Below are 13796 nucleotides of genomic sequence, written 5' to 3'. Positions count from 1 at the left end.
AACAACTAGACAAAAATTGCTTCTTGAAGTGCCTTCCAGAACTAATCAATTAACATCTTAGAAATTAAATACTCCTTCATAAAATTAACTGTGGCAAGGGGAGCTGTTCTAGAACACTGTGGTAAACAAGAGTCTTACAGTAGTTCAGTAACTGGAAAACACATGATCAAGTCCCTAGCCAGTTGATAAAACAAGCTGCTGTGGAGCATCCTTGCCATGAACGCTTAGCCTGTGCTGAGCTCGAGTAAATGTTCCTAGCTATAATCTACATGATGATGACCATGCCCAGAACTCTCAAACTGGCAGAGTCCACTCCACAGGGGCTCAGCATTTTGTTTGAAGAGTTGTTGTGGACAGCAGACTGAACGGTGATAGGGACAGTGGCTCTGGTGGACTTCCAGGTTGCGAGCGTCGCTGCCTTCTGCTGCCCTGGCAGGAACTTAAATCTTCAGTGTGTGGAGTACTCCGTTTTTCTGACTGGGTGCTGGGCTGCGAAAGGAGATAGGTGCACACCAGCGCTAGCTGTGTGCGGCGATTGAGGTTTTAGCATGGCCACTGATGTAGTACTCTGATGGTCTAGTCGCTGAGTTTTTGGTCTTGCCGTGGTTCGAGTGGAGTCACAAGTGTGTGAGCCAGCTGTGACTACAGTCACACACCACTTTGGTCTTAATTTGCAAAACTTGTAAAATCCAATTTCCGGTCCATTTTTACTGCAGAATGCAACAAACATTTCTTTTAAGTTGCTCAGTAATAAGTATTTCTGTTTTTTAACATTTTCTCCATCTATCCGAACAGTAATACAGTCCTTTCTTCCTGGACAAATCTGACTAAACTCGATCATAAAAATGTTCTACGGCTCTTGCTTTGACATCCTCAGAAAGCTTTTTCCGACATTTACCTTTGGGCTGTGCCAATATTCCCTGTTCAGCTTTTAACTTCTTAGCCTTCCTTGCCATTCTTCCTGAAACACAACATTCTTCCACAGTCTTTTTGATAGATCAGCTTTGGGAAACTAAGATCAAAATTTGAATATTCTCGCTATTATCTGATATATGTAATTTTTTTTTTTTTTTTTTTCAATTCTTGGATCAGATCAATGTAATTTGAACAAGTCAAGCATTGCTTGCTTGTGGATGGTTGCTCCAATTCACCGGGATCAAGGTTCCCACTTCTGCAATTTTCTTAATAATTGCACCTTCAACTAGATGTATTTTGCACTTTGTATATCCTTTTGTATCCCTTACACCAATTCGTTGAAATTTTAATGGTGATATTCCAACAGATGTTAAGCTTGTATTCAAATTGTGACCAACATTAATCTCATCATCTTCATCTGACTGATATTTACCGTCCATTTGTGAATATTTCAGTGTATCAAATTCTTTTCTACAGGAAGGGCACATTTTTTGTCCTGGTTTAATATCAGACATGGTTATCATTTTTAGTAGGTCAGCTGTTTCTGTGTTGTTTTAGTGCAAGCTTTTTCGTGCAGTGTGATTTTTCTTGCCAAATGTGTTGCAACATGATGATGCCTGCAAAAATTCAAATCTTTTTTAGGAGTAAAACTTCATGATGGAAGCATAGTTGAGTATTTTCAGTAGAGTGTAAACCACTCTGTCTAGTAAGTAATTTGTGTTCTTCTAAAGAAAGTTGCTTTACAGCTTTAAGTCTTTTTAAGGCACTGTATGTCGTTAAATGGCATGGGAATCAGTATTTCCAAAACTGCATACAATAACTTGAGCTGCTACTTTCATTTTAGCAACAACCTGGTATGCTTCAGACACTAAAATCAAATTCTTGAGTCCTAAATAAAGAAAATAAATAAAATTAATAAGTATTCAGCTTCCCAAAAAATTATGTAGCAGTCTACTACAGTTAAATAGTTAAATTTAGCAATGAACCTGTCACAAACAGATTTGAAATCACTGAATAAACAGCAAAATGAATATTTAAACAATGAAGACAAAATCAACAAAATTCCAAATTTTAGGCGACATTTTTGCAATCTGCCCAGAGAGGCACCAAAATGAAAATAAGTTTTTCTAATAGAATGAAATGTGCTCTGTTGAATGGTGTTAATGAATGTAATGTGGTAGGTGTGCATTTTGAGCTACATGACTTTGAACATGGGTATATTTTGATATATTCATGTTTTTTTAGCAAATTTACAGGATGGTAGCACAGTAATTAAACACACAAGCCAGGCCAAAATTTGTGATACACTAAACACCCAGACTGACAGTAATTTGGCAAAAGACCAGGTCCATAGCACACTTTCTCCACTACTTATGCCTCGTTAAACTATGGGGCAAATTTCTTGCGACATGATTTGTTGCCCACTTTGAATGCATTGCTTTCTGAACTCTACTTGCAACATTTGTATGTAGAGCAGACAAAGTTGTACCACTAGACCCAGAATCAAGTCTAGCTCTTTTTCATTAGGAACAGTGGAATGCCAAACTTGACAATTTCTTCATGACTTTGCAGTCTTTGTAAAAGTGGTCTTCACGAAAATGGCTCTAGCACCTCAACCAAGTTACAGGTGAGCCTGAAACTTTGCATAAATTCATGTAGGGCCCTCAGGTACATCATGTACAAATTTCATCAAAATTGCAGATGGTCGAGCCGGGAGGTCTAGGACACTTCACGTGCAATGACCCGTATGTTAAGTTCAGTTTCCCTGATTTCTCTTAATTCTGCCATTTGTGCAGTGTAGATACCATAAGCATTCTTTGCAGTGTAAATGATGATAAAATGTAAGTTTTCATGTAGGTAATAATGTCAGCTGGTTGAGTTTCAATCAGTGGGAAATGGTAAGAGTGAAAACTATAAAATTACTGGAGGGAACTGCTCAATTAACATTGCTAAGACTAGTCTCTCCCCCCAGGGGCCTACCACTCATTAGTGAGTATGTACTTGGCAACCACGGGACCCCAGTCCTCACAGCACCGCTTCACTTTCTATGCTGCTTGTCTTCTCTTCTGTCCTTTTCTCCTTTCTTGGAGAGATGTCTCGTGCCGCCATGGGTTTTTGAAACTCATTTGCATTGCTTTGCTTGTAGGAATATTCTCTTTTGTACTGCTCTCTCCCTGTACCGCTCTTGCTGCCCTGCACCGCTCTTGGATGGTTTGATGGAGGACGAAATAACTAATTATGTATCGGATCAGTGCATTTCTGATGTGCATAGAGTTAAGAAGGAAGCTGTTGATTTGGTGCCCACTCGCATGTTGTTCCTGACTTTCAATCAGTTTACGCTTCCTACCAAGATAAAGGCAGGCTGTGAAGTCATCTCTGTGTGCTCTTACAGTCCCAATCTGTTCAGGTGTTATAAATGCCGCCAGTTCAGTCATACCAGCACGTCGCGTAAAAACGCAGCCAAATGTGTCACTTGTTGCAGCGATGTACACGAGGGCACCTGTCCACAATCCCCCCCCCCTCCCCCTGTTGCCCGGAAACTGTTGGTGAGCCGTAAACTGAATGTTCCTTTGTCTGGAAGCTACCGCACCGTGTTAGCCTCTCCCTGTCCTACAAGAAGCATGGCTAAGCAAACTTGTGACTTACAGTTCATTTCAATGGTGGCAAAGTCACCTTGCCTTAAAGCTGACACTCTGTCTCCCGCTTCCCGGGCTGTAGATTCTGCTATCTGCTCTTAGCCTTCACTGGCGAAGACAGTTTGCAACCCAGCCAGCAAATTGTCAGTTCAAAAAAGGATTATTCCCAGGAAGATTTCTTGCATACCTCAAGTTCGCAGCTGTCTGGCACTTCTGCAAATCACTAAAAGTCGAAACAATCATCCGAAGGCAAACAGTCTTCACCTTCTCGGACTCGTCGGTCCTTTTCAACTGACTGACACCGGGGAAGCTCCATTGATCCTGCTGAGTTGATGAATGAAGATCCTCCACCTGTGGATTCCAGTGGCCTTCCTCTCTCGACGGCTCACCCCAAGCGGCTGTCAAGGTGAGTGTTTCTTCTTCATTCTCCGGTGTTCCTAAATTTTATGGCCCTTTCACGATGGAATATCCGTGGCCTTCGGTCTAACAGGGCGGACCTCCAGCTGCTCCTGTGGTCACGGTGTCCACTTGTACTCTGTCTCCAAGAAACCAAGCTACGTCCTCAATACCATTTTGCTCTTTCCCATTTTACTTCGCTACGGATGGACCTTCCCCTTACGGCGGGGATTTCTGCTCACGGTGGGGTCATGCTGCTTCTCCGAGATGAAGTTTGTCCTCGTTCTATCCCCTTGCACACCCACCTGCAAGCAGTTGCTGCCCGTGTTTTCCATCCTGAATTTACCTTTGCTCTCTGCACAATTTATATCCCTTTGTCTTGTGCTGTCACTAGGGCAGGCCCAATGTAGCTTGTTGCACAGATTCCTCCACCTTTTCTGCTCCTCGCTGACACCAATGCCCATCATCCTCTTTGGGGCTCACCTATCACCTGCCAAAGAGGTTCTCTTTTGGCGGCTCTTCTTAATCATCTTAATCTTGTATGCCTTAACACCGGCGAAGCCACGTTTCTCTCTGATCCCATGCTCTGCCCAGCTCTCTCGACGTCTCAAGTGGTGTGCTCTTTCTGATACTCGAGTGACCATTTCACTTGTGTGACTCGCCTGTACAGTCATAATCCACCACAGCGGCCCATTCATTGGAAATTCTCTCTTTCTCACTGGAGGCTCTATTCCTCCTTGGCAGTCTTTGACGTATGGCCGTTTCCCAGCTGTGATGATAGGTCGAGCACCTCGTGGACGTTATTCTGTCAGCTGCTGAATCCTCTATCCCTTATACTACTACTTCTCTGGGGTGAAGAGGTTGGAGAGCTTTTTGAGGTGGCATTGCGCATGCTGCTGTAATTCTGGGAGGACAAGAGTTTCAGTATGAGAGATAGGATGCGAGAATTAGGGACTGAAGTGCAGGAGGAATTTAGGATTGGAGAAGAGAGATTGCAAGGTGGTTTATGCCTGAATTACATGGTTTTTAAGAACTATGTTTGTGAGGGCTGTGGACAGCCGGAATTTGAACAGACAAGAGATCATTTTGGAAGGAGGGGTTGCAACCAGATATGGATAATTTGATGGTAATGTCATTTGAGGGGACTTTTTGTTGCCTACTATGGATCCTTGATCCTTCCATCCAAGCCATTGCAGAACCCAGTCTCACATCACATACTGTTCCTGCATAATTGCCTTGCTCAGGGACACACACGACCTTAAAAAAATGGCCTGAACCATCTGCGGTTGCAACCCCTCCTTCCAAAGTGACCTCATATCTGTTCAAATTCTGCTAGTCAACAGCCCTCACCAACCTAGTTCTCCAAAACCATGTAAATCAGGCCCCAGCCCCCTTGTATCTCATCTCATTCCTAAAATTCTCCTTGTCTTCAATTCCAAATTCCTGCATCCAATCTTTCACATTGAAACTCTTGCCCCCTTCCCCTAGAAACTAGAGTAGCATGCACATTGCCACCTCAATAACCTCTCGAACCTAGTCACTCCCTACTTCCATCTTGCATTACCACTATCCTATCCCTCTCCAAGAGCCTCCAAAAATCCCCCACATCCTCTCATAGCCAAAAAGCCCTGTCTTGCAGACCTACTGCATATATCTTACCCTCAGAAACTCACTCCCACCACCATATGAAATCTAGAACCTAAACTGACCAGAACGCAGTCATGAATCTGTCTTCCAAAAGTCTCTGTCCCACAGAAGCATCAGCTATTTCCAAATACCTTACAGTCTGTTCACTCCAAAATGGAACCATACTGGACTTGTTAAAGACCTTTTCCACTGGAAACACTTTTTCGCCACAAACCCTACCAGACACAACCCAAAACCAATATTGAACCTTGCCTAAGTCCACGACTCCATTCAGTCTTGATTTACAAAATTTCTTAACCTCAAACTTTGGCTAACCATTATCCCCCAAATCTCTCAATGTGAGGACTAACCCTACATCCCCAGAAAGAACCACAGTCCACCACCTAAAACGTAATCAGGACCTCATAATCCTATGTTCCAACAAATACTTCACTGCTGTGGTATTGATCTGCAGGTATTACCGGGCAGAGGAGAGTACACTAGCTGTCAGGTCCTTGAACCTACAAATCCTGCCACAATCTGAACAGCATCTCCTGTCATTCCTCAAATCCTCTCCTAAGTCTGTCTTTCTCCACAGTTGCACCATTCCCCGCACTACTTCTTCCTGCTTCATGAACTCCATAAACCCAACAATCCAGGATGTCCCATTGTATCTGGTCACTGTGCCCCCACAGAGAGAATCTCTGCTCTCGTGGACCTGACCTCCTATATAAAAGACACGAAACATTTCCTCTGCCAACTCTTCACAGTTTCTGTTTGTTTACCACATGGTCAGTATTGATGCAACCTTCCTCTAGACTAACATCCTCAATGCCCGTAGTTTTGCCACTATTGAATATGACTCCAAACCTACAACACCCTTCCTGGTCACCATTACTAACGATATTCTCACCCAGAATTACTTCTCTTTTGAAGGCGTCACCTACAAACAGATCTCTGGTACAGTAATGGGCACCTGCATGGCATCAACCTACACCACCCTATTCGTAGGCCATGTAGAGGAACCCTTCCTAACCACCCAGAACACCTAGCACCTCACCAGGTTTTAATTCATTGATGACACCTTTGTGATATGGATTGAAGGTTGGGACACATTCCTCCTGAAATTCAACAACTTTCTCTTCATTTGCTTCATCTGGTCCTCCTCAACCCAACAAGCCACTTTCCCTAATGCTTGGCATCCACCTCAAGGATAGCTACCTCACTCAGTACCTCCATACACATCAAACACACCAATCACCAGCAATATCTTCATTTTGACAGCTGCCATCCATTCCATATCAAAAAGTCCCTTCCATACAGCCTTAGCCACCCACGGTCATCACACTTATTTAGTTCATTCAATATCAAACATTTTTTAAATGCCTGTTGCACAGTCTGATTTGGAACATACTACCATGGATCATCAATACATTGGCACACTTGTGACAAACTTGCTCATTTTATACGTCCTTTTGGTGTCAGTTGTCTGTCATTTTTTGAAAGTCAGTCTGCATACATGCATTTAAGCATGGTTTATTCAAACAGACATCAAATAGTTCCAGAATTGATGTCATACTACGTGAAATTACTGCCAATTTTGCTTTACTGTAAGTGTTGTAAGGCCTACGTACGCATGTAACACCAGCAGACAGTACAAACCAATCATTGCACCTGGATGACCATCCTTTACAAGCCTAATACATTCCAGCACAATGTCTTCTGAAAACCAGCCATTTTCATTTGCTAGTGCTAGTACAATTACAGTTTTGGGAAACATTCCTGATTTCAGTAAAGTCTTCCACCTGAAAAGTATGAATGGGGGTAATTTACATTCATGTGCTGTGTGAGCTAGCATAATGGGACATACATTGTGTTTTTCATCTGTTGGTGTTAGAATACTTATATTTCTTTTCTCTGGTGTTAACTGTATAATTTGGCAGCATGTCAGAACACATGGGTCAACATTCCATAACGGGCAGTGGTTTTCAGTTCGCCACCTGATTATGAAGTGCTGAAATTCCACAAGTTTTTCTCCATAATTTTTTGGCAGCTTCTGCGTAATTGAAATTCATCTCCGAAGTGAAGGACCGCAGCGTTTCATAAAATGATCAATCGAGTTGTAACTAGAGCCCTACGGTCTTGTCGCAGTAGTAACACTGGTTCCCGTCAGATCACCGAAGCGAAGTGCTCTGACTGGGTTAGCACTTGGGTGGGTGACTATCTGGTCATCCGAGTGCTGTTGGCAAGTGGGGTGCACTCAGCCCTTGTGAGGCAAATTGAGGAACTGTGTGGTTGAGAAGTAGTGGGTCTCGTAAACTGACATAATGGCTGGGAGAGCGGTGTGCTGACACGTGCCCCTCCAGATGAGCATCCAGTGATGCCTGTGTGCTGTGTGCCGGTCGGTACCATTGGACCTTCATGGCCCCTTCAGGCGGAGTTGTTTTTAGTTGCACTTGAGCAGTTTCATGTGCTTTTAATTTTTAATTTCAGCATTAACAGGCAGGCATTGCTGACGCTGTTCCTTAACAAACTCATTCAAAATTACTTCAAGAGCATGATATCAGCCACATTGTGTCCCACTAATGACTTGATTGCTACAGGAAAATTGAAACACTTTGTCTCTTTGCAGTCGGCCATCATCTGACGTTGCTGTTATCAGAGGATGTCAAATTAAATGCCTTTCAGCTGTCAGTTTTCAGCCTTATTTTATTGGGGAACCATTTTCAGTGTTTTACTACGCAATCTTTAGGCCCCTGACCGACATGTAGGAATAATCTATCTCACTTGTGGTCAAAACAGGGGCCAGCAATACTTATTAGTTGATGCTTGTTTCAGTGACCATTTCAACCATCGCCTGCCTACTGTTCAGGTGATGGCTGAAGTGATCACTGTAGCAAATAGTATTGCTGGCCCCTGTTTTGATCACAAGCGAGGCCGATTACTCCTACACGTCAGTCAGCGGCCTGAAGATGGTGTAGTAAAATGCTGAAACTGGTTACCTAATAAAATAGGGCTGAAAGGTGTTTGACATCCTCTATTGAACATCAGAGTCCCGCAACCATCGCTAAAAAGATAGACATAGAGAGACTTGCTCTTATCAATCCTGTATTGCAGACGTGCAAGCACGATTATAACTTTTTTCCAAAATAGAAATAACTTCCTTCTCTAGGCCCTATAACGAAAATGATTCATTATGGTTCACTAATGCAAGCTTTCACAAAATTTTTACGAAACAATGTGTGAAATAGGAATGAACCACAGCTTACCAACTCCTACAAGAATCCTAAAGCCTTATGGATTGTTGGTATTTATATACAGAATTTTATTTTTGTTGCTGCGAATATTTGAAAGGTTGCTACATTTGAAGATGAGCAATACTGAAATTGTTTCCTTCATTGGATGAAGTATTAAAATCCAACAGTCGAAATTCTAGAAAAAGTAGACTCGTCTTCTCCCTCCCCTGTGCCCCCCTCTCCCTCCATCCTCCTCAGAAGGTTTGTCGCCAATATATATCTTTCTGCCGGCAAAGCTTGCATGTGTAGCACTGCTTATATGCAATGGCAAAAGATAGTTGTGGCAGCTCCTAGCAAAAGTTTTCAGAACTTCTAATAGTTGTGTACTCAATTCTCAGCAACAGGCAGTGTTTTGAATCCTGAAAACCGGAAAAATGTGCGACTTAGATTTGTGTATGTACAGTAGTTTGAATCTTTACATTTTATGGACAACATCCCAAAAATTTTATTTTTACCGGTGATCATTGAAACAAGAATAAAACTGTTATCTCAGTGGTGATGTGATTTAGTTAAACTGTGTGTTACATTCCCTCATCTGGAAATCGTATTCCAGGAGCTCTATGGGAGAGCTCGTTTAGAGTTTGGAAACTGGGGCAGATTGAAACTTTGAGCCAGTCTGCGAGTTGTACTTGAATGCCACTATTAGTAGGGTGCTGCTGGCAAAAGAGAAGGATCCAAGAGCATATCACGGTGTAATGTATAATTCTAACTTGTTGCTGATGATTTTATTTATTTCTGTTAATGAGACATTTGGCAATGGTAGATAGAGTATAGATAATGATATGAGTAAAGAAAGCGATGTTGAGCAATAGATGGTGATGTAAAAAATGGCCTGATATTCTAAAATGTGTGTGATCACTTTGTTTCTGGTATGTAGTAAGGAAAACAATGAAAATATAAATTAACTGCTGTTAAAAGCATTCTCTCGGTGTTACTAGTGTACCAATAAAAATCTCGATTATTTATGTTTTAAGATTTTTGTTTTCCTGCATCTTTTACCCCACATTACCCCAAATAATCAGTATACTGTACTAGTAAGAAAGCTAGTTAAAGTTTCATGATGGTTTATTCTCCACATGCATAGCACCACACGTGTTGCATGACTGCAAGCCACATTGTCATAAAAATATTGGTCAGCCATTCTGTCTTTTTGTAATTTTGCAGTTTTCTCAAGTGAATTTTGTTTCTCATACAGTACTTGGTTCTCACATTTCTGTAAGGGATTTATTGCTTAGGTGTAAACTCATAGTCTTGTGTTCCTTATTGTTTCCCAATTAGTTATCTTCTTGGGACGATTAACGTGTGGCAGCACTAAATGCTTTCATATTGTTCAACAGATGTAGTGAAGAATTTACCACTCTTGGCAGAAGCAGATTTTCTACGTGAGCTGGTACGGGAACTCACGCCTTCTGGTGGTCAGGTTTGGCAGTGCACAGGACTGCAGGCTTTGACCCAGTTTGCTGTTTCTCTGAGTCTTGCGACTCTGCGAAGAGCTCCTCAAAATCTACAGCCGTTTGGTAAGTAATTGTCTACTGTGTTAAAAAAGGAAAAAAAAGGTCATTCTTGTCAAAAAACTTATTGAGAGATTCAATACTTGAAACATTGATGTTTTCCTCAAGAGTAACTGTTTTATTAGGTATATTCTAGACTGTCAACAGGTCTGTTACAACACAGTAGTGAACTTTGTGAAAAAAGAGGTGGTAGTGTTTTTGAGCTGTCAGTTTGTAGCAGATGCCACTCGGAGCCACTGCCCTTGATGCAATGTGCTGTGCATGAAGTAACTGTTTCTATTGGGAAGGCAGCAGTTCTGCTGTGTGTATGCAGCAGAAGTTTTCTTTTCTGTGCCCTAGCAGTTTTTGAAAGTTTTAATGTGGGTGCTTGTGGTACTTAGTAATATTTTCACAGTAGGTTTGGTGGCCTGTTAATTCTGAAATCTGGAGTTTTTCTCTGAACTTGCGAAACATTTGTAGTGTGTTGCATACAGTCAGTACTCTGAAAAGTTTCCTACGCGTTTGTGGATTCAGACTAGTTTTTACCACTGGCTTTGAATTGGAAACCACTGAATGGCTGTACTTCTATTTCCCATTGTACCAAGACTGATCAGAACATTGATCCATATTTACAACCAGGGGCGGCTTCTGAGGTAGTGCAGCTGTGCCGTGGTACCACTTGAATGAAAAAGACAGAAAGAAAGAAAGACAAATCTATGTGAATTTCCCATAAAACATTGTTTCAGAGTGTGTATTTTCTGATTTGAAGAGGTGTGTTTTGCTGTGCGCCCTCTCGCGGTAGTTTTCTGAAGTTTGGAGCCAACTGCAGAGATTTGCACCTTCTGCCATCGTAAGCACTGTGTGAAAGGCTCAGCTGTCGGTGCCTACACGCTGCTTATGGTGGGGATGGAGCCACAGCTGGTCTGACTCAGAGCTTTACGTTCCTTCCGCCAGAGAGCAGTAAAGTGCAAAACGTATAGAAGCACAATCTGCCATCTAGCGATCGTGTTAGAATACATGGGGGCGCAAATTTCTTGTAATAGAGTTTTAAACAATTTTTCTGCAAGTTAATGCTAATGCATTCCTAAACAAAAATTAATGCTTAATTAAATCGAATACATAAATAATACACTTAAATATCATTATAAATAGCTATATATAATTTGATTATAATTATGCCCTTAGGTTTTGAAACTAATAGGCATTATTTCAGAATTGGTATAATTCACAGCAGCAGGGCTATTCTACATCTACATCTACATCCATACTCCGCAAGCCACCTGACAGTGTGTGACGGAGGGTACCCTGAGTACCTCTATCGGTTCTCCCTTCTATTCCAGTCTCGTATTGTACGTGGAAAGAAGGATTGTCGGAATGCTTCTGTGTGGGCTCTAATCTCTCTGATTTTATCCTCATGGTCTCTTCGTGAGATATACGTAGGAGGGAGCAATATACTGCTTGACTCTTCAGTGAAGGTATGTTCTCGAAACTTTAACAAAAGCCCGTACCGGGCTACTGAGCGTCTCTCCTGCAGAGTCTTCCACTGGAGTTTATCTATCATCTCCGTAACACTTTCGTGATTACTAAATGATCCTGTAACGAAGCGAGCTGCTCTCCGTTGGATCTTCTCTCTCTCTTCTATCAACCCAATCTGGTGCGGATCCCACACTGCTGAGCAGTATTCAAGCAGTGGGCGAACAAGCGTACTGTAACCTACTTCCTTTGTTGTCGGATTGCATTTTCTTAGGATTCTTCCAATGAATCTCAGTCTAGCATCTGCTTTACCGACGATCAACTTTATATGATCATTCCATTTTAAATCACTCCTAATGCGTACTCCCAGATAATTTATGGAATTAACTGCTTCCAGTTGCTGACCTGCTATTTTGTAGCTAAATGATAAGGGATCTATCTTTCTATGTATTCGCATCACATTACACTTGTCTACGTTGAGATTCAATTGCCATTCCGTGCACCATGCGTCAATTCGCTGCAGATCCTCCTGCATTTCAGTACAGTTTTCCATTGTTGCAACCTCTCGATACACCACAGCCTCATCTGCAAAAAGCCTCAGTGAACTTCCGATGTTATCCACCAGGTCATTTATGTATATTGTGAATAGCAACGGTCCTATGACACTCCCCTGCGGCACACCTGAAATCTCTCTTACTTCGGAAGACTTCCCTCCATTGAGAATGACATGCTGCGTTCTGTTATCTAGGAACTCCTCAATCCAATCACACAATTGGTCTGATAGTCCATATGCTCTTACTTTGTTCATTAAACGACTGTGGGGAACTGTATCAAACGCCTTGCGGAAGTCAAGAAACACGCCATCTACCTGTGAACCCGTGTCTATGGCCATCAGTCTCATGGACGAATAGCGCGAGCTGGGTTTCACACGACCGTCTTTTTCGAAACCCATGCTGATTCCTACCGAGTAGATTTCTAGTCTCCAGAAAAGACATTATACTCTAACATAATACGTGTTCCAAAATTCTACAACTGATCGACGTTAGAGATATAGGTCTATAGTTCTGCACATCTGTTCGACGTCCCTTCTTGAAAACGGGGATTACCTGTGCCCTTTTCCAATCCTTTGGAATGCTTCGCTCTTCTAGAGACTACGGTGCACCGTTGCAAGAAGGGGGACAAGTTCCTTCGCGTACTCTGTGTAAAATCGAACTGGTATCCCATCAGGACCAACGGCCTTTCCTCTTTTGAGCGATTTTAATTGTTTCTCTATCCCTCTGTCGTCTATTTCGATATCTACCATTTTGTCAACTGTCCGACAATCTAGAGAAGGAAGCACAGTGCAGTCTTCCTCTGTGAATCAGCTTTGGAAGAAGACATTTAGTATTTCGGCCTTTAATCTGTCATCCTCTGTTTCAGTACCATTTTGGTCACAGAGTGGTTGGACATTTTGTTTTGATCCACCTACTGCTTTGACATAGGACCAAAATTTCTTAGGATTTTCTGCCAAGTCAGTACATAGAACTTTACTTTCGAATTCATTGAAAGCCTCTCGCATAGCCCTCCTCACACTACATTTCGCTTCGCGTAATTTTTGTTTGTGTGCAAGGCTTTGGCTATGTTTATGTTTGCTGTGAAGTTCCCTTTGCTTCCGCAGCAGTTTTCTAACTCGGTTGTTGTACCACGGTGGCTCTTTCCCATCTCTTATGATCTTGCTTGGCACATACTCATCTAACGCATATTGTACGATGGTTTTGAACTTTGTCCACTGATCCTCAACGCTATCTGTACTTGAGACAAAACTTTTGTGTTGAGCCGTCAAGTACTCTGTAATCTGCTTTTTGTCACTTTTGCTAAACAGAAAAATGTTCCTACCTTTTTTAATATTTCTATTTACGGCTGAAATCATCGATGCAGTAACAGCTTTATGATCGCTGATTCCCTGTTCTGCATTAACTGATTCA

At 42.1% G+C, this 13796-nt stretch overlaps 1 protein-coding gene across 1 annotated transcript in view; it reads left to right on the top strand.

Annotated features, from left to right (window-relative positions):
- Nucleotides 1-13796, top strand: part of LOC126267433 (nuclear pore complex protein Nup205-like) — a 289070-nt gene that overhangs the window by 73118 nt on the left and 202156 nt on the right. The window contains exon 7 of the mRNA XM_049972686.1: nucleotides 10207-10386. Coding sequence (XP_049828643.1) covers nucleotides 10207-10386 — 180 coding nt within the window. The remainder of the gene's footprint in view (nucleotides 1-10206; nucleotides 10387-13796) is intronic.

Source organism: Schistocerca gregaria, chromosome 4, assembly GCF_023897955.1.
Source record: "Schistocerca gregaria isolate iqSchGreg1 chromosome 4, iqSchGreg1.2, whole genome shotgun sequence".
In the NCBI taxonomy this organism is placed as follows: Eukaryota; Metazoa; Arthropoda; class Insecta; order Orthoptera; family Acrididae; genus Schistocerca; species Schistocerca gregaria.
This window is presented reverse-complemented; position numbering and strand designations above follow the sequence as displayed.